The sequence below is a fragment of the Mustela lutreola genome, chromosome 3, assembly GCF_030435805.1.
Source record: "Mustela lutreola isolate mMusLut2 chromosome 3, mMusLut2.pri, whole genome shotgun sequence".
Classification (NCBI taxonomy): domain Eukaryota; kingdom Metazoa; phylum Chordata; class Mammalia; order Carnivora; family Mustelidae; genus Mustela; species Mustela lutreola.
In genome coordinates this window covers 152,781,587-152,802,910 of record NC_081292.1, presented here as the reverse complement: position 1 = coordinate 152,802,910, position 21,324 = coordinate 152,781,587, and the positions used below count along the sequence as shown (strand labels likewise).

At 35.6% G+C, this 21,324-nt stretch overlaps 1 protein-coding gene across 8 annotated transcripts in view; it reads left to right on the top strand.

Moving 5' to 3' along the window:
* Positions 1 to 21,324, top strand: part of SLC4A10 (solute carrier family 4 member 10) — a 309,943-nt gene that overhangs the window by 137,899 nt on the left and 150,720 nt on the right. For all 8 annotated transcript variants that reach the window (XM_059167179.1, XM_059167172.1, XM_059167173.1 and 5 more), the window contains one exon: positions 9,986 to 10,132. In XM_059167179.1, the coding sequence (XP_059023162.1) occupies positions 9,986 to 10,132 (147 nt within the window). The remainder of the gene's footprint in view (positions 1 to 9,985; positions 10,133 to 21,324) is intronic.

Below are 21,324 nucleotides of genomic sequence, written 5' to 3'. Positions count from 1 at the left end.
TGTTGGAATTAGAATTCTTTGATATATTATGATAAATGATGGCTTGTTGTGTTTCCTGACTCTGTTAGAGTCTCCATGGAATTAAAGATCACATGCTTATTCAGCTTAATATACTTGACCTTTTCCTATGATTGACACATCTAAATGGCTGTAGCAACTCAGTAATTATGCACCAGCTGCGTTGTATTCATTTCACTGAAAAACAAAACAAAACAAAACAAAACAAAACACACCCATAGTTCTCTTCAAGAGTAGGTAAGCTTGGCCCCTTCCCTCCTAGCTAAATAAAGAATAGTTTATTAGTATTATTATTAATTATACTAGGAGTCCTTTCCATCCTCAAATATGCCTCTAATCTCACTGCATTTAGTAAACCGTCAGAATACTATGACCACAGCCACACTGAGTTCTTTCAGTACTGGTATCTCTTACATAACAAAAATCCATAATAATTCTGTATCTGCTTAGCAAGATTGTATGCACACAATTTAAGTGTCCAAAATCTAGGACTTGTTTTACTCAGAAAACAATGTTACTTTTTTTTTTTTTTTTAAGATTTTATTTATTTATTTAACAGACAGAGATCACAAGTAGACAGAGAGGCAGGCAGAGAGAGAAAGGGTCCCTCCTGAGCAGAGAGCCCAATGTGGGATTCGGGATTCCCAGGACCCTGAGATCATGACCTGAGCGGAAGGCAGCGGCTCAACCCACTGAGCCACCCAGGCACCCAATAATGTTACAATGTTACCTTTAATGAACCTTTATGTTTCTAATGGGGAAACTATTTTCTCTCAAGTGACATATAGGTGAATTCTAAGTAAATTCTAGTGTTCTGTGCTTATCTCAAAAAATCTTTTAATAGCACTGTCCCATTCTTACTAATATTTTTTGAAATATATTTTTATCTAAATGATTTTGCATTTTTATTAATTTTGGGGTTTTGACTTGATATGAAATTAATTATTGACTATTTTGATTAACTTAAGAAATGTTCATTTGAGGGGCACTTGGGTGGCTCAGATGGTAAAGCATCTGCCTTTGGCTCAGCTCATCTCCAGGTCCTGGGATTGAACCCACCTTGGGCTCCCAGCTTAGTGGGGAGTCTGCTTCTTCCTCTCCCTCTACTTGTGCTATCTCTGTATCTCTCTCAAATGAATTAAAAAAAAAATCTTAAAAAAAAAGTAAAAAAAAAAAGAAATGTTCATTTGAGGAGATTTCCTCTTTTAACTAAATTTTTGGACTTGTTACATCATAAAATAAAATTTTCCCTGTAAAAATCTTAAAAATAGTTTAAATTAGGCTTAATAATATTCAAGTGATTTCTGAACAATGACATTTATCAGTAAGTTATTTGATTCTTTGTCTTCTTAAGTGATGTTTACTAGGATGGAAAATTCAATTTTGGATATAAAGTTTTTGGAAAAATTTATGGAAATGTTAATCTGGAAATTTTATTTGTATACTGTTTTCCACAGGATCTAATGTGATTCTCTAGTTGTTTAATCCAGGATTATTATAGTTGGGATTAGAAAAGCTGAAAATATACAAGGAAACAGAAAGATAATGAGATAGGACAAGTAAATTTTATTCTGTCTTCTTATTCCTATGAGCCACTGAGGGGTGAGCCATATGAAGGGGAAAGGGAACTTTAGTCTGCTATGTAATAGGCCTCATGTTTAATATTTTATATCTATTATATTCCCATATAATCTTTGTAGAAAGTCTCTTAAATCCATTGATGTTTTTAATATCTACATTTATTAATTTTGTTTTAAAAGTGAACATGAGGTGGTTTCTGGATTAGAGGCTGGCTCTTACTACTTGTAACAATAACCATATTGGTTCTCCATGCCTCCTTCTTCCCCTTTAAGGTGATGTGGTGAGAACCAGGTGGCTATATGCACGGGGGGGGGGGGGAGCCCTAAGATTATGAATCTGGGAGCTTATCTAGAAATTTCTCTACAGCTGCATTTTCCCTCCTGAGAGAGAGAGAGAGAGAGAGAGAGATTTTATCTCTTATATAATCAAATCTCAAAAAAAGAAAGAGGAAGATCCCTAGTTTAAACCCTTTGGAATATAAACCAGTAGCTATGGGGATTTATTATTTTTTGCAATGTAAAGACATTGGAAGATAAATGTCTACATTTCTTTGAAGGTCTCTACCTTTTAGTCAACCGTTAATCTCCAAAGCTTGTCCTTTACTCCAGATTTCAGTTTTCGTTTGCTTCAGAAGTCCCTAACCATGCAGAAACAGGGAGTATTTTCTGTATGGTTTCATAGCCATAAATTGTGGCCTTTTCATTACTGTTGCTTTGAAATTTGTGGCCATACCATTTTTTTCCATTCTTAAGTTTTTTAATGTGTTTAGTAGCCAGTGCATTATCATGTCTGTTATCTAAATATTTTACTAAAAAATATCATCTCTATTCATGCAAAATATATATATAATCAATAAAAAGTTATTGAGCATCAAGAACTATCAAACACTGTTCTAGATCTTTTTGGGATACATCATCGAACAAATAAAAAATCTCTGCTCTTCTTATGTGGGAAAATTTGGGAAGAAACTAGAAAGTAAACACTAAATATAATAAGTTAAATACATGGTATGTAAGTGCTATAGAAAAAATAAAAATAGAAAAGTCCGAGAAGCATACGTTAGGTCAAAGCGTAGGGTGTAGTATTAAGTAGGTGTTTAGTGTAGGTTTCACTGAGAAGGTGAAATATGAGAAAAGACTTGAAAAAAGTGATGAATTATCCAAGTAGGAAGAATATTTCAGGCAGGGAAAAAAGAGACAAGTTCCCAGGGCGGTAGTGAGAACAGCAAGGAGGCCAGTGTGGCTAAGGTGAGTGGGGTGAGGAGGAGATCAGCAGGAGGAGAGATCAGAGAAATAATAGGAGTGGGGTGTGCTGGTCACAGAAGTCCTCGGAGAGGCCTAGAAAAATCTCCTTTTCTCTGAGTAAAAGAGGGTAATGTTACAAGGATAAATGAATGACGTGATCTAACCTGCATTTTAAGAGGACTCCACTGGCTAGTGTGCTTGGTGCAGACCATGGGACTAAAGGTAGATTCACGAAGTACTGTCAGGAGACTGTTTCAGTCATCCAGGGTGGGTATTATGTATCCCTGACCAGGGTGGGGAAGTAAAATAATAAGTTGTCAAATTCCAGACATATTTTGCCGTTTGCTCCTTTAGGTTTCCTGTTGGATGGGTTGTAGGCTTAAGAAAAAGAGAGAAATCTATAATGACTCCAAGATAATTGTTCTCAGCAGCTAGGAAATTGTTTTGTCATCAATTGAGATAGACAGAGTTATGGGGGAAGACTTATAGGAGGGGTCGGGATGGAGAAGACTAGGAGTTTAGTCCCGTATGTGTTGATTTTGAGTCGTCTTTTAGACATGCAATGGAAGTGTCAGCTGAGTGCTTGGGATATGACAGTTTCCACTTTGCGAAAGAGATTGGAGATGGAGACACAAAACTGTGGGCTATTCACATACAGGTGGCCTAAGGGCAGATGTAGGTTTTGTGAGGGTGACACTTAAGCATTTTTGAACGTTCTCTAGGGAAAAAACAACATTTGAATATAAATTAGGTACAAAGGTGGATATTTCTTTAGAATGAGAAAAAAATCAACAAATACTCACTTAAGAAGTGATAAATAGGAGCACCTGGAGGCTCAGTTGTTAAGGGTCTTCCTCCGGCTCAGGTCATGATCCTAGGGTCCTGGGATTGAGGCCCGCATCGGGCTCCCTGCTAGGCTGGAAGCCTGCTTCTCCCACTCCCCCTGCTTGTATTCCTTCTCTTGCTGTCTCTCTGTCTGTCAAATAAATAAATAAAATCTTTAGGAAAAAAAAATAGCACAAAGTTGTAACATTTGGAGAAATAGCGTATTTTTAGAAATGAACTGGCATAGCTGTGTAATATTTTCCCCCTAAATTTTTGACCCTTAATGTCAAGGATTTGTAAATATAATTTTCTGTTAAGGATATGGAACATTAACTCCATCTTTATCATTATTAATTAAAATTTATTTTTTACTAATGTAGTCTAGAGAAGTTGCTTCAATCCTTATAACTTATTTATAATTTCACAAAAATTTTAGGTTTGTCTTAAAATTTAAGAAAACTTATGTCAAGCTTCTTGTATATATAACCTGTAGAATTTAGAAGAATTTTCTGGAGATGAGCTCTGGCTCTATACAACTAAAACTTTGCTTCTTTTCTACTACTCACATACTTCCAATGGGAGACAGAGGGAAAGAGAGGGAGAAGCAGGCTCTCTATGGAGCAGGGAACCTGATGAGGAGCTTGATCCCAGGACCCTGTTAAGCCAGGTGCTTAACAGGCTGTACCACCCCAATAAATTGAACTTCCTTAAAATTAAAACATATACTTTATGAAAGACTGTTACAATGTTACAATGAAAAGACAAACTAAAGAGAAGATTCTTGCAAAAGACATATCCAGTAAAGGACTTATATCCAAAATATACAAAGTACCCTTAAAACTCAACAATAAGAAGACAAAAATCCAATTAAAAAATAGGAAAAAATCTGAACAGACACCTTACCAAAGGAGAAATACAGATAGTAAATAAGCATATGAAAAGATGATCAATATTGTATGTTATTAGGGAATTGCAAATTAAAAGTGAGATATCACCACATACCCATTAGAATAGCTAAAATCCAAAACACTGACAACATCAAATGTTGGCAAGAATGTGGAGCAACAGGAACTTTCATTCATTGCTGGTTGGAATGCAAATGGTACAGCCACTTTGGAAGACAATCTGGCAGTTCCTCATATAGGTAAACATAAGCTTACCATGTGATCCAACAATTCAATCATAGTTATTTATCCAAGTGAATTTTGATATTTTAACCAGCCTGCAAGATTCTGCCTCAGGAAACTCCTTCAGTTTGGTCTTCCTTGCATTTAATGTCCTCAAGACATCAGTTCAGCTGTCTGTCTTGGCATCCTTTTATCTGATTATGCTTGGATATAGTTTCAGATGGTTTATTTTAGCCTTGAATTGGCAACTTTTTAGGATGTTACTTTTGGCATAGACCCATCGAATCTACATTTCATAAACAAAGACAATATTCACTATACCCAGCCAGGCCCTCTGGACTTGCACCTAAGGTGTCTGGTGCCTCTTATTTTTGTCTGTCTGGGGAATGGTTATCTTCAGCAGTAATTATTAGAAACCTTTGCAATCTAGAGATTTAGTTCCAGTACTGCCCTCTGTAAAGTCTTTATTTTCACGTCTAGGAAATATTCATTGCCTAAATTTCCTCAGTTTTATTCATTTCCTCATTCACTGAAATTGCTTTTATGAAGATAACAGATAAACATCAATTTCCAACAGTAATGGCTAATTTTTAGTTTTAATCTTGTTTGACTTTTTTATAGCATGTAAACTAATAGCTGTCCCCTTTTTAAAACTCTTCCTCTTTGGTTTCTTTAACTTTTTAAATTTTGAAATGAAACAAACATACAGAAAAGTACATAAAGCCTATGTATAAATTTTAAATATTATTGAAGCAAAAACTTGTATCAAGAAACAGAACATTTCTAACACCCCAGAAGCTCCTCATGTTCCTCTCACCAGTCACAGATCCTATTCACCTTTATGCCAGTTTTCTGACTTTTGTATTGATCTTTTCCTGTGTATGCATCTCTGAACAGTATATTTTAGTTTTTCTATTTTTAAAGCCTTATAAAAGAAATTATATATATATATATATATATTTTGCTCAATAATATGTGAGATTCATCTATATTGTTATGCATACTTGTGGATTATTTTTCTATATATCCCAATGTGTGAATATCTTCTACTTAATACATTCTGTTAATGGATTTTGGGGTTGTTTCTAGCACTTTGTCTTTATAAGCAGTGCAGTTGTAGAGATTCTTATATGTGTCTCTTATATTTTTATACACCTTCATGTACTTCTCTAGGGCCCAAGGAAATTGCTGGGTTATATGGTATGCATATTTTCAATTTTAATAAAGAATGTTATATTGTTTCAAAGTAGTTTTGTATAATACTACTGGTACTATATGAGACCACACCAAGACATAGAATTGTCAACCATTTCAATTTTTGCCAAGATGGTGGGAATAAAGAGATACCTCATTATGATTTGAATTTCCATTACTCTGAGAACTAGTGGACCTCTTCTTACATTTATTAGCAATTTGTATTTTCTTTTTTTTTTTTTTTTTATTAAATGCCTATTTAAGTTTTTTGTCTATGTTCCCATTGGGTTTTCATCTTTTCCTAGGATTTGTAGGATTTCCTTCTATATCTTGTTAGTTAGTCCTTTATCAGTTATATGTGTTAGAAATACATTTTTTTAAAAGATTTTATTTATTTATTTGACAGAGAGAGAGATCACAAATAGGCAGAGAGAGATTGGGGAGAAGCAGGCTCCCTGCAGAGCAGAGAGCTTGACTCGGGGTTCGATCCCAGGACCCTGAGATCATGACCTGAGGCGAAGGCAAAGGCTTAACCCACTGAGCCACCCAGGTGCCCCAGAAATACATTTTTTAATGCCTTGTAGACTCCCAACTCTTATGATAAAGAGAAGTTTCTGACTTAATTGTAACAAAACTTATTAATCATTCCTTTTTTAGTGTTCTTTAAAAATTGTTTCCTAACTTGGCATTAAGAATGTAGTGTCCAGCAATAATAGAGATAGAAAGCAGGTATTTAATTTCCCATATTTAATTGAAAGTCTATAACTTCATTATTTTTTAACTATTAAGTATTTAATTTCTTTTTCTGACACTTAAAGAAAATATTTTATTTATTTATTTGAGAGAGAGAGACAGTGAGAGAGAACATGAGAGGGGAGAAGGTCAGAGAGAAAAGCAGACTCCCGGTAGAGCTGGGAGCCCAGTGCAGGACTTGATCCTGATACTCCAGGATCATGACCTGAGCTGAAGGCAGTCGCTAAACCAACTGAACCACCCAGGTGCCCTCTTTTTCTGACTCTTAAATGCTAGTTTTACACAAGGGTCTGTCTGAATTCTTTCATGTTCAACACATTCCTCCTGATTAATAATCTTCAACATATTAGAGAATAACAATGTAGTGATGGTCCAAGTAATTTGAAATTACTAACATTTAAGATTCCAAAATTGTGAATTACTTTAAGTATACAACTTTGTGGTATAGCTTGATATTTCACAAGGTGAAGTTTTATCAAGATGTTATTTGTTATTTTGCTTTCAGTTTTTCCTTATACATTTTACATTATTTATCTAGTTATGTTGAAATAATAATGCTAGAAATTTGTAATTATATTGAATGCATAGATTAATGCGTGTTTGTTTTAGGGTTCACATCTTCTCTTCATTTATTCTGATATGTTTGTTCAGGGAAGGGATACCCAGGGCAATACATCACACTTGTGAGTTCCACTTTTTTCGTGAGTTGGGAAGGCCTGAAACCTGATGACTTATAGGAATGAAATAATATCTTCTTTATATTTGTATTCTTGATTCATGGCATAATACCTCTCAATAAAATGTTTGTTATCTCAGTAAACATTTGTTAGGCCTCTGCTGTATGCCCGGCACTGTTTTAGTTGCTAAAGATACAAATTGACTAACATAGTGTCCTTCTCAGAGATGATTTATAAGAAAAAAATGACTTTTAGGTAAGTAATTACAATCAAGTGTCATTAAGTACTGGAGAGTCCTTAAGGAAGAAAGTGGTCAACTGTATTTAGAATCAGAGGGTATGGAAAATTTTATAGGTCGCATAATCCTTGAACTGAGACTTGAAAGATGAGTAGGTTTTCACCAGATAATTAGGAGAGACAAAGACATTTCCTACAATTGGAAGAATAAGAACAATATTAAGTAAAAACAGAGACTCGAGGACATTTGGCTAAAAGGATGAATGGACTCACATTGGCTTTTAGTATGTGAAGCAGAATGTATTTAGAAGTATGCCAGAGATAGGGGCACCTGGGTGGCTCAGTGGGTTAAGCCACTGCCTTCAGCTCAGGTCATGATCTCAGGGTCCTGGGATTGAGTCCCACATCGGGCTCTCTGCTCTGCGGGGAGCCTGCTTCCTCCTCTCTTTCTCTCTGCCTAGCTGTCTGCCTACTTGTGATCTCTGTCTGTCAAATAAATAAAATCTAAAAAAAAAAAAAAGAAGTATGCCAGAGATATAGGCAGAGGGCAGATCTCATCTCATTTGGCCTTAAAGAGAACTAAGAGCTTTCTCATATAGGCAACAGAGAATGATCAACGAGTTTAAAGTAGGGGAATAATGTAGTCAGACTTGCATTTTTGGGGGAAAAAATAAGCCATTGGCATTCAGGATGGATAAAAAGTGGGACAAGAGTGTAGCTTGAAAGGAAAACAAAACAAAACAAAACAAAAACAGCAGGAAGGAGAATATTCTAGTAGTCCTGGTAGGAAATGATCAGAGTCCAACTAAGACAGCAACACTAGGGATACTGAAGAGGGAATGGATTCTAGAGATGTAAAGGAGGACCTGGTCATAAATTAGATGGTCTCTGAGATGACAGGATAGATGGTGTACTTACTAACATAGACGATAGATGGCTGATACTTGGAAGACAGAGAAGAGGATGAGTTCCATGGACATGTTGTTTGACATGCCTCTGGGAAGGATATGCAAGTAATGTGTCTAATAAGTGGAGGTATGCATAGGACGGCAGCCCAAGAGAGCAATCTATCATCAAGTTTTAGGTCTTAGAGCCTGTAATAAATATGTATCAGCTGAAATGATAAAGTCAAAGATAGAGCTTGGGGATCTCCAACCTTGAATGGATAAATAGAAGAACCAGCAAAACAAAACAAAAAAACTAATATGAACAAAAGAGAGAAGGAGTGCCAAGAGAAAGTGGTCATCAAGAAGAGAGTGGTCAACTTGCATTCCGAATGTTTATAGCAGCAATGTCCACAATAGCCAAACTATGGAAAGAACCTAGATGTCCATCAACAGATGAATGGATCAAGAAGATGTGGTATATATACACAATGGAATACTATGCAGCCATCAAAAGAAATGAAATCTTGCCATTTGCAACAACGTGGATGGAACTAGAGCGTATCATGCTTAGCGAAATAAGTCAAGCAGAGAAAGACAACTATCATATGATCTCCCTGATATGAGGAAGTGGTGATGCAACATGGAGGCTTAAGTGGGTAGAAGAATAAATGAAACAAGATGGGATTGGGAGGGAGACAAACCATAAGTGACTCTTAATCTCACAAAACAAACTGAGGGTTGCCGGGGGGAGGGGGTTTGGGAGAAGGGGGTGGGATTATGGACATTGGGGAGGGTATGTGATTTGGTGAGTGCTGTGAAGTGTGTAAACCTGGTGATTCACAGACCTGGGGATAAAAATATATGTTTATAAAAAATATATGTTTATAAAAAATAAAAAATTAAAAAAAAAAAAAAAGTAAAAAAAAAAAAAAAAAAAGAAGAGAGTGGTCAATAGTATCAAGTGCCACAGACAAAAATAGTAGAACCAAAAAATCTCCATGGAATTTGGCATTACTGTGGACATTGGTGAAATCTGTTTTTTGAGATAGTAATTGTTTCACACACTTAACTGTGAAGGGAAGGGGACTGGTGAGATAACAGTTGAGGGTAGGGAGAAAATAGAATAAATTTTCTTAATGAGAAGTGTATAATTATAAGTTATAAGGAAAAGACACAGAGAGATTAAGGCAATTAATAAACTAATGGTTATTATAAGATCTATAACCAAACTATTAGTGTTGTAAATGTTTCTGATAGATCTATGGTATATTTCAATAGGTCTAAGTGCCAAAATACATGCCAAGTCGCAAGCTTTACATTCCATAAACACTCAAAAATGGTTTGCTGGATTGAATTGAATTGAGTTCTATTGACGTGTAAATCATCCTCTTCGGCAGTTTGGAATAATTTAGAGTTTAATTATGCATTTGCTTCTGCTGAAGGTCATCGGACACTATTTATTGGAGTTCACGTGCCCCTGGGAGGAAGAAAAAGCCATCGACGTCACAGGCATCGTGGTCATAAACACAGAAAGAGAGACAGAGAAAGAGATTCAGGATTAGAGGATGGGAGGGAGTCACCTTCCTTTGGTAAGAATCTGTCTTCTTGTTTGTTTGTTTGTTTGTTTTTTTATTAAATTTGCAATGGTAATAATCTTATACTTGCTTAAATCCATAATTAGAAATCATACCTCATGCTCATAAAATCGTTTATACTTTACAAAAGACGTTAGTTGGTCTGATGGGGGAGAAGTGAGAGAGAAAAACCTTGATCTTTATTTTTCTCAGGTTGTGCTTCGTGAAGGTGAGAGTTGGTTTAGATTTGTGATTGGGGAAATACATATAAGTTGTAAAACTTAGTTGTATAAACTCTTGACAATATATACAAATAATAGTCATTGCTCTAAACAGTTAAACCCCCTGGGATGGGAAAATATCTTTGTTAAGTTCCCACATACTATTGCTGATGCTGACCAAATTTCCCTCTAAGGACATGGACATTCTACTATTGTGATTCTTCTTCCTCTGGAAGTAGATACAGAATATCAAAATATAGTGATACAGTAGTAGTTAGCAATCTCTGAGTGCTGTGAAAGCCTGTGTACATGGCATAACCAGGAATCTAGCTTTCAGTTTCTTGACATTCCCTTCTCCTCTGACCCTTTCCTTCCACTACACCTAGCTGAAGTATTCATCCATAACTACTCTGCCACTGAGGTCATCAGTGCATTCACTTTGCTTTCTGACCACACATCTCTCCTGCTTGTCTGCCTGTGCAAATGCTTGACCTCTCTACATTTTTCCTGTCCGTGCTGATATCTTTTTTTCATTATTTTCTTATCCTACTCTGATTTCATAGCCTATAATTTTAGTAATGCTTTTGCTAATATTCTAAATATCATAGGTTCCCTGTTTTAATTTTATTCATACCTTCACTCCCACTTAATCATACTTGTATTGGGGTCCCTCTGTGTTCCTGCTTTCTCTATGCAGCCCCAATGAGCACACTGTGCTGGATGAAATCATTTAAGAGGGCAGAATATAACTGCTTGAATTCATTATATAATTGACCTTTAACAGCGCCTATTCAGTTCTATTCTATTTCTTTGATTTTTAAATTAACTGTTCAAAATTCTCATCATTCTCCACCATCCCTTTCTTTACTGTCATTTAGCAGATGCTTTCTACTTTGGAGGATCAATTTGTCATCAGAATGAACTCATTCACCTTCTCCCTATTAAGCATATCTATCTGTCTATATCTGCAACTTTCTTTTGATGCAGTAAGGGAGTTTCCTTTTCAATTATGTTTATTTCCTGTTCCCTACCATCGGAGATGTACACAATTTATAATCTAGTTGACCTCTTCCTCTCAACTGGATCGTTCTCACCATTTCTTAAACAGGATTGAGTCTCTGCCATTTTAAACAGTCCCTGATCTCTCTCAAACCCTTGGTACCCCTTTAGTCATTCCTTTGTATTCAAATATGAAGTTAGTGGCATATCACATTTGAGGTAATTTTTTTACTTTTAATATTCCATATATATTTCTTTATTCAGTATCTGTTTTCAGTAAGCATTGCAGAGGAATCTGTAGTCTCTGTTTTTTTTCCCCTCATTTTTAAAGATTATATCTTTTAAACCTGAATGCTTATAGACATTTTTCTGGATTCCTTTAATTAAGAAAATTGCTAAGACAGGCCTAGTGATGGGTGTATTAAAAATCCTTTCCAGTATGCATACACTGATATTTTTCTGCTTACATTACATTTTCCTGTTTTATCTGATTCCGTTCCACTTTGTTATCTTCTTTGTAAACATTAATTATCTGCATGTTGGATTAGTGATGTGTGTTGTCTTTTCCCTTTGTGGTTTAAAGTTAGTTTCTCATATTATCCACTTGATTCTCTGCAATATCAGTTCTGCATTTTACTATTTCTATTATTGGTTTTGATTTTGTGGTTGCATTTTAGTTTTATTAAAGTTCTTGCTTATCTCATACTATTTTCTTTATATTTCTTCCTTTTAAAGATTTTATTTATTTGAGAGAGAGCGCGCGAGTGAGAGAGAGATTGAGAAAATGAGTGGGGGAAGGGGCAGAGGGAGAAGCAGACTCCCCGCTGAGCAGAGAGCCCCATTCAGGACTCAGTCCCAGGACCCTGGGATCATGACCTGAGCCAAAGGCAGACGCTTAACTGACTGAACCATCCAGGCGCCCCTTTCTTTTATTTCTTCCTGTCCTTTCCTAATTAGTTTTTCTTGTTCTTGACAGAGTCCATTTTTATAGTCTATTGATAATTCCCAGGTATTCTGGGCATTTTCTTTCATTGCTGAATCAGATAATTTTTAGAGGTATGATCTTCTTTTGGGCCATTGAGATTATTTTTGATTCTCCATTGATTTGTAGTATTTGTACAATTTCCCCATTATTTTTCTTAGAGATGCACTGCCCTCAGTATGCTCCTTGTTTCAATCACTGTATATAGTTAGAACATTAAACTTCTCCAAATACCAGGTACTTCAGCCAGAGGTAGAATAACTATTGTTGGGACTTGGTAAAGAAAATTCTGTTGGGTATCCTCACCTGCGTGATAAAAGGATGATTGTCTCTGAGTTGGTAGACCGAGAGTGGAGGTGTAAAAGTGTCCTTGACATTTTCAGGGTTTTTTTTTTTTTTTTTTTTTCCATGAGGTGGAGTCTGGGAATGTAATAAAGAGACAGTTATGTGGATTTTCTCATTCAATCCTTCATCTACTTACAGTTAGTCCAGACTTCCTCTTAGATTCTGAGAATGGACTACATATGTTGGACTAAACTTTAATGGGTATTTTGAATTTTCGTTATTTTCTAGTACTTGAAAAATTATGTTCATATCACCTTACAAATGGTTAGTAAACAAACATAAATAAACGTGTTCCCTCTGTTTCTTCTTTTTTTTTTCCTATAGCTGGATGCGGTGTGTCAATTTTTCAGAACAGTGGTTCTCAACATTGACTATACTTGTGAGTTTTAAAAACATGGTGATGGCTTAACCCCACACTAGTCAGACCCTTCGGGTGTAGGGCCTAAACCTGTAGGTGTTTTTTTTTTTTTTTTTAAGTACCACCAGATAATTCTAATGTGCAGCCAACCTTGAGACCCATTGTTCTAGAAAATTTGCTATATAAAGTGTGGTCCAGGACACCTGGGTGGCTCAGTCAAACATTTGACTCGATCTCAGCTCAGGTCCTGATCCCAAGGTCCTGAGCCCACATTGGGCTCCACATTGGGCATGGAACCTACCTAAAACAATTTAAATAATTAAAAAAAAATAGTGTAGTGCATGAGCCAGCAACATTAACAATCCCATTGGAGCTTGTTAGAAATGCATAACCTCAGGCCCTAGCCCAGACCTTTTGAATCAGAATCTGTACATTAACAATACTTAGGTAACTTACATATATACTAAAATTTCCACAAATGAAGCTCTAGAAATCCCCGTCAAGCCCTGTTATACATTAAAATCATCTGAGAAACTTTAAAAAATACTGATCCGTGGGGACGCATGCATGGCTCGGTCAGTTAAACGTATGGCTCTCGGTTTCAGCTTGGGTCGTGATCTCGGGGTCACAGATGGAGCCCCACATTGGGCACTGTGCTCAGAGTAGACTCTGCTTGAGATTCTCTCCCTCTCTCTTCTCCTCCCCCTTTCCCCTCCCTCCCACTCTCTCTCTCTCAAATAAATAAATACATAAATACATAAAATCTTTAAAAAATATTTATGCTGGACCCCACCCTCAAAGACTTTCATTAATATTGGGTATTTCTTTGAATTCTGGTATCTTTTTTATAAGTATCCCAGTGATTTAGTATCCAACTAGGCTCAAGAACCATTGAACCTGAGAAACTTCTGCCTCTTTATTTGGTGAAACTTGGATATAAGTCAGGTGGCCCAGATTCTCTCTCTGATGTTTCGGTTACTATTGGATGCCGTGAACCATCCTTCCTCCCCAAATGTACAACTCAGTGAATGATCATCAACATGTGTATAACTACTAGCTTGGTAGTTACATTCTACAAATCCCTCTTAGTGCTCCTTTCTAATCACTATCTACCATTGCTCCCCCAAAGGATTTCTAGCTTGTCTTGTTACACTGGGTGTTTTGCTAGTTATTGAATTTTATATAAATGAACTCATAGGGATGTTTGTATCTTTCTCTATTGTTCAATGTTGTTTTTTGTGGGATTCACCAATGTTTTCAGTTATAGCTTTAGTTTATTAATTGTAATTTTTGTATAATATTCATTTGTTTGTATATGCTGTGCATTCTACTACTGAAGGGCCTTTGGATCATTTGCATTTTGAAGCCACTATGATTGATGTTGCTGTGGGCCTTTTTATGTCTCTTGGTTCACACATGTAATTCTCACACCTTGAAATTATTGTTGAGTGATAGGGTATGCATATTTTCAATTTGAGCAGATAATGCCAAATATTTTCCAAAGTGAAGTACATATTTATACTTCCACCAGAAAAGTATGAGGGCTTATGTCATTTTACACTCTTGTCAGCATTTGGCATTCTCTTAACATTGGCCATTATTGTAAGGTATATAATGCTATGTTGTTTTAATTTACATTTCTTGAATACGAATATGATTGAACAACTTTGTGCATACTCTTCGGCCATTTGAATAGCCTTAAATTTTTAAAAATTAAATTGATAAATTTTGAATTGAAATTGAAAAATTTTTTTACTGGATTTTTTTTCCTTACTGATTTGTAGAGTTTCTTTATGTATTAGGGCTATAAGTCCTTTGTTGCTTTTACATATTTCATATATCTTCTCACATTTGTGGCTTATCTTTTCACCATTTAATGATGTCTCTTGAATATTCCAGAAGAGACTACTAAGAGCCCGAGAACTTTATTCCTTCATGTTATTTTATTCATGTTGTTATTTATATCCATTATATATTTTAATAAATATAGAAACAGATCCATATTTTGATCCACCGTATTCTTGGCTAGAGTTTGTATTATAATGCTCTATGTTCTCAGTTACCATCTTAAAAATAAATCCAATATCTATCAACATATATTTATATTTATACCTAGAAGCTTCTTTCTGATCTTGGTAATACTGTAATTCATGATTTATGTCATGCAATTTTAAGGGGCATAGACATGAAAAAAATAGTCATTAAGTAACACATTTGAACATTTTTTGTATTAAAATTATAACCTTTTTTTTTAAAAAGATTTTATTTGTTTATTTGACAGACAGAGATCACAAGTAGGCAGAGAGGCAGGCAGAGAGAGAAAAGGAGGCAGGCTCCCTGCTGAGCAGAGAGCCCAATGCGGGGGTCAGTCCCAGGACCCTAGAATCATGACCTGAGCCAAAGGCAGAGACTTTAACCCATTGAGCCACCGAGGCACCCCAAAATTCTAACCTCTTTAAGATGCTAAAAGTATATTGGTAGGATAATCATGAAAAGACTTTTGTGAGTGTAACGTAATACCTATAAAATCATTTCTACTTTAAAAAATGAAAAGCCAGATACAGGAACTCATAAGTTATTTGAACCCACCCAAAATATCTCTTGTCCATGAATAAATTATTTTACTTTAATAAATCATCATTTCCTATACTATTACTGTTATCCAGTGTGTCTTAGAGAAGTCTTTTAAATACCTGGTGCCCTATCTCAGACTTTCAAATTCTCTTTATTCATAACTGCCGTTATTTTTTTATGACTAGAATTTTAAAGGAGTGTGGTGAGTGGTCCTCATGCTTTATGAAGGGAAATACTAATAAGTCTCAAATGTATGTGACCACCCCAATTGAGTTTTGGGGGCTGGATGCATGAGATTAATAGAACCCCAGGTTACTGATGCAGAGTAAACTGAAAAAAGTCATTGAAAACAGTGATGAGACAAAATGTTTCAAAAGCAAGAGGAACATAGTACCAATCAGTGTTGAGGCATAGCTGCTCTGGGCTGTGGTTGCTGTTAAGTGAGTAGTTAGAACAGGTGTCATGCAACACGAATGGACATATCTCCTCACTCTCGGTAGGTCTAATGGAAAGATTTAATTGATTTCTTAGTGTAACAGTGAAATTGCCATTTATGCTATTTTTTAATGGCTTTTCAAAGTACTGTGTTTTTTTTTTTTATTTTTGGTCCAAAAGAACCACCACAAAAATAGCAGGCTATTTAGAAGTATTTCTTTTGATTCAGATAAGATCTGGTTTTGTAGATAGTAGATGAATATCACCCAGATTGTATAATTTTAGGAAAAAGAGTGTACCAGGTTCTTATTTAAGATAAACTGGATTGGAAATGTATATGTTGTGCTATTGATTTCTTAAGCACATCTGATATTTATAGGAATTCATCAGTCTCATTTCAAATAAATATTCATGTTCCATTCAGGAAATTGGCATCTTACTTTGAAGAGGTAGTGAAGCATAGGACTTGGCTATGGACTCAATTCCTGCTGTAAAATTTAGTTCAATAAACTTCCTAAAATATTGTGTAATGAAACCAAACTTCACATGATTAACATTCTAAAAGAGAAATAATGCCTGAAACAAATATGCTACATAAATATAATTTATTTTTTTCTCCTTCTTTTGAATATATATAATCATGTATAAGATATAGGCTGCATATTAGTGTGAACAATAACATCTAAAAACTGAGGCATCCTGTTTTTTAAGACTTTATCTTTTAGAGCCATTTTAGTTTTAAAACAAAATTGAGAGGAAGGAATAGGGATTTCTCATGTACCTCCTGCCTCCACATAAGCAGAGCCTCCCCCAGTATCAGCATCGCCCACTGGAATGGTCTATTTTTTACCAAGGATAGGCCTGCATGAACACATCATGATTTCCCAGAGTCCATTAGTTTACTTTAGGGATCATTCTTGGTGTTATAAATTCTGTAGGTTTGGACAAATGTGTAATGGCATGTATCATCATTACAATATCATACAGGATATTTCAATGCCCTAAAAATCCTCTGTGCTCAGCCTATTCGTTCCCCCTCATATCCTTTGCCAAACACTGAACATTTTACTCTCTCCACAGTTTTGCTTTTTCCAGAATGTCATGTAGTTGGAATTATACACTAAGGTAGTCTTTTCAGATTGACTTATTTCACTTAATAATATGCATTTGAGATTCCTTCATGTCTTTTCCTATCTTGATAGATTACTATCATTATTTTTTGCACTGAATCCTATTTCATTGTCTGGATATACCACAGTTTATTTACCCATTCACCTACTGAGCAACTTATTGATTTCTTCCCAGTTTGGGCACTTATGAGTAAAGCTGCTAAAAACATCTGTGTACAGGTTTAAATTTCTAATTTCTTTGAATAAATACTAAGGAGTGTGATTACGGATAATATGTTAAAAATTATTTAGTTTTGTAAGAAACCACTTCTAAATGCTCGTGCCATTTTGCAGTCCCACTGACAATGTATGAGAGTTCCTATTACTCCACATACGATAGTTGCTAGCATTTGATTTGGTTGGTGTTTTGGCCATTTTAATAGATGCACAATGGAGTCTTGTTTTAATTTGCACTTCCCTGATGACATACAATGTGGACAGTTTCTTCGTATGCCTATTTGCCATCTGTTTGTGGCATGTCTATTAAGGTCTTTGGCTCATATTTATTTGTTTATTCATTCATTCATTTATTATATTCTTCTTTATTAAGTTTTTATTTTATTTACAGCACAGTAAATATTTAGTGTTATATTAGTTTCAGGCATACTACGATACATCGATTCAACAATTCCATACGCTACCTGATGCTCATTATGACAAGTGTGCCCCTTAATCCCCATCACCTATTTCCCCCATCCCCCCCCCCCCATTTAGTAACCATCAGTTTGTTCTCTGTAGTTAAGAGTGTTTCTTGGTTTGGCTCTCTCTCTCTTTTTTTTCCCCCTTTGCTCATTTGTTTTGTTTCTTGAATTCCACATATGAGTGAAATATATATTTATATCTCCCTTCTTCATCCATTTATCTATCATTGGATACTTGGGATGTTTCCATAATTTGGTATTATAAATAATACTGCTATAAACATAGGGGTGCATGTATCCATTTGAATTATTGTTTTTGTATTTTTTGAGTAAATATCCAGTAGTGCATTTTGTGGATCATAAGTTAGTTCTATTTTTAACTTTCTGAGGAAACTCTGTACTGTTTTCCACAGTGGCTATAGCAGTTTGCATTTCCACTAATGGTGCAAGAAGTTTCTTTTTTCTCCACACCCTCGCCAACACCTTTTGTTTCTTGTTTGTTTTTTTTTTATTAGCCATTTTGACAGGTGTGAGGTAATATCTCATTATAGTTTTGATTGGCATTCTTGTAATGATGAGTGATGTTGCATATCTTTTCATGTGTCTGTTCACCATCTGAATGTCTTAAGAGAAGTGTCTGTTTGTGTCTTCTGTCTTTGGCCCATTTTTAAAAATGAGCTTTTTTCCCCCTGATTTTGGGGTTTTAGATGTTCTTTGTATATTTTGGATCATAGCCCTTTATCAGTTATGTCTTCTGCAAATATTTTTTTCTAATCTATAACTTATCTTTTTATTATCTAGAAATTATTTTTTACAGAGCACAAATTTTTAATTTAATTTTTAAATTATTGCTTAAGAAATTTTTAATTTTGGGGCGCCTGGGTGGCTCAGTGGGTTAAGCCACTGCCTTCGGCTCGGGTCATGATCTCAGGGTGCTGGGATCGAGTCCCGCATCAGGCTCTCTGCTCAGCAGGGAGCCTGCTTCCCTCTCTCTCTCTCTGCCTGCCTCTCAGTGTACTTGTGATTTCTCTCTGTCAAATAAATAAATAAAATCTTTAAAAAAAAAAAAAAAAAAGAAATTTTTAATTTTAATGAATTCCAGCTTATCGGTTCTTTATTTCATGGATAGTGTCTTTGATGTTGTATCTAAAAAGACATCACCTTGTGCAGCCACTTTGGAAAAGAGTGTGGGGATTCCTTAAGAAATTAAAAATAGAGCTTCCCTATGACCCTGCAATAGCACTAGTGGGTTATTTACCCCAAAGATACTGATGTAGTGAAAAGAAGGGCCATCTGTACCCCAATGTTCATAGCAGCAATGGCCACAGTCGCCAAACTGTGGAAAGAACTAAGATCCCCTTCAACGGACAAATGGATAAAAAAGATAAGGTCCATATATACAATGGAGTATTATGCCTCCATCAGAAAGGATGAATACCCAACTTTTGTATCAACATGGAGACTGGAAGAGATTTTGCTGAGTGAAATAAGTCAAGCAGAGAGAGTCAATTATCATATGTGGAGCATAAGGAATACCACGGAGGACATTGGAAGTTGGAGAGGAGAAGTGAGTTGGGGGAAATCAGAGGGGGAGACAAACCATGAGAGTCTGTGGACTTTGAGAAACAAACTGAGGGTTTTGGAAGGGAGGAGCGTGGGGGGTTAGGTGAGCCTGGTAGTGGTACTAAGGAGGGCACGTATTGCATGGTGCACTGGGTGTGGTGCATGAACAATGAATCTTGGAACACTGAAAAAATAAAAATAAAAAAGAGAAAAGAAATAAAGGGCACCACCTTACTGAATATCAAGTTTTTTCTTATGTTAATTTTTAGGAATTTTACAGATTTGTGTTTTGCATTTAGGAATATGACCCATTTTCAGGTAATTTTTATGAAGGGCAGAAGGTCCCTGTCTAGATTCATTTTTTTATATTTGCATGTCCAATTGTTCCAGCACCATTTGTTGGAAAGACTACCTTTGCTCCATTGTATTGCCTTTGCTTCTTTGTCAGAGATTAGTCGACTATATTTATGGGGGTTATTTTTGGGCTCTATTCTGTCTGTTCTGTTGATCTATTTGTCTATTCTTTTGCCAATATCACACTGTCTGGAGTACTGTCATTTTACAGTTAACATTGAAGTCAGGTAGTATCGGTCCTCTACCTGTTCCTCTTTTTCAATATTAATGTTGCCTAGTCTGGATCATTTGCCTTTCCAAATAAACTTTAGAATAAGTTTGTTGATATTCATAAAATAACTTTCTGGGATTTTAATTGAATTGCATTGAATCCCAATCACATTGGGAAGAACTGACATCTTGACAATATTGAGTCCTTCTATCTATGAACATGGATGTACTGTTTTTTAGGCTCCTTCATTAATTGCACTGCATTTTAAGATTAATACCAGGTTAATACTAGGTTATTGTAAGATATAGAAGAGATAGTGTATGAAAATAACTGATCCATAGAAGATATTAATAAATTAAAAATTTATTTTGTCTTTTTCTCTCTTTTTATAATCTCACCATAGTCAACTACTATTTCAATAAACTAGAGTTTAAAGGTTAATGATTCATTTATGAATATAAAAGAATTTATGATCATTTGTAAGGTTCTTATAACTGTAACATTGAATAAATTGTGGGATTTAATCATAACTATTATAACTATTTCTGTCTTATATCATCTCTTTGTACTTATTTATTGGGTCTAATTGTTATTCTGCTTTTGAATGAAAACACCGGAAGTCTCCCCAGCTTTTCTAGTCATTTTTTAGGTAACTCAAAGTTCTCTAATCAGTAATTAAAATATTTAGACTCATGTAATAGTGAAAGTTTGAATTTGGCTTTAACTGTAAGGCTTTTCTCCCTTCCCTCGCCCAGGCCTGCTGCAGCTGAGGAAAGAGGAGGTTGTAGTTGCTCCCTTTTTTTTTTTCCTCCTACCTTGAGCTTCTCCTTTTCCTGGATGTTCCATCATTATCCTAACTCTGGTTTCTAATCCCTTCAGATTTGGAGCATAGGAAATGAAAAGAACTAAAAGGGGTGGTGCAGGAAAGTTTTGATTTAACTAGTACTGTCACAAGCTGAGATCACACTCTCTAGGCTTAATAAGAATTTGAATTTACTCATTCTCCTCTGCAGTGTCTCTCACCTGCACTCTTTTCTGCCTTATTGTTTATTCCTCCTCATCCCCTAAGCATTCAGCTATAGTGACATATTCTTTCTGATGAAGTCTTGTCTATGCTGCATGGCAGCCTTTTGCGACAGAATCAAAGAGAAACCCACATTCCACAGTCTGTCTCTCTCCCTCTGGTTCTCTGTCTCTATTTTGTGTGGCCCATATATGATTTACAGAAAATACACATACTCTCTCTGCCTTGATAAATACTAGAAGAGTATGTTATCTAAGGCAGCAATCTCAGTGATTAGCAGTGGGGCTGACTTTGTGTTTCTCAGGCAGAAATCATACCCAAGTCCATTCCA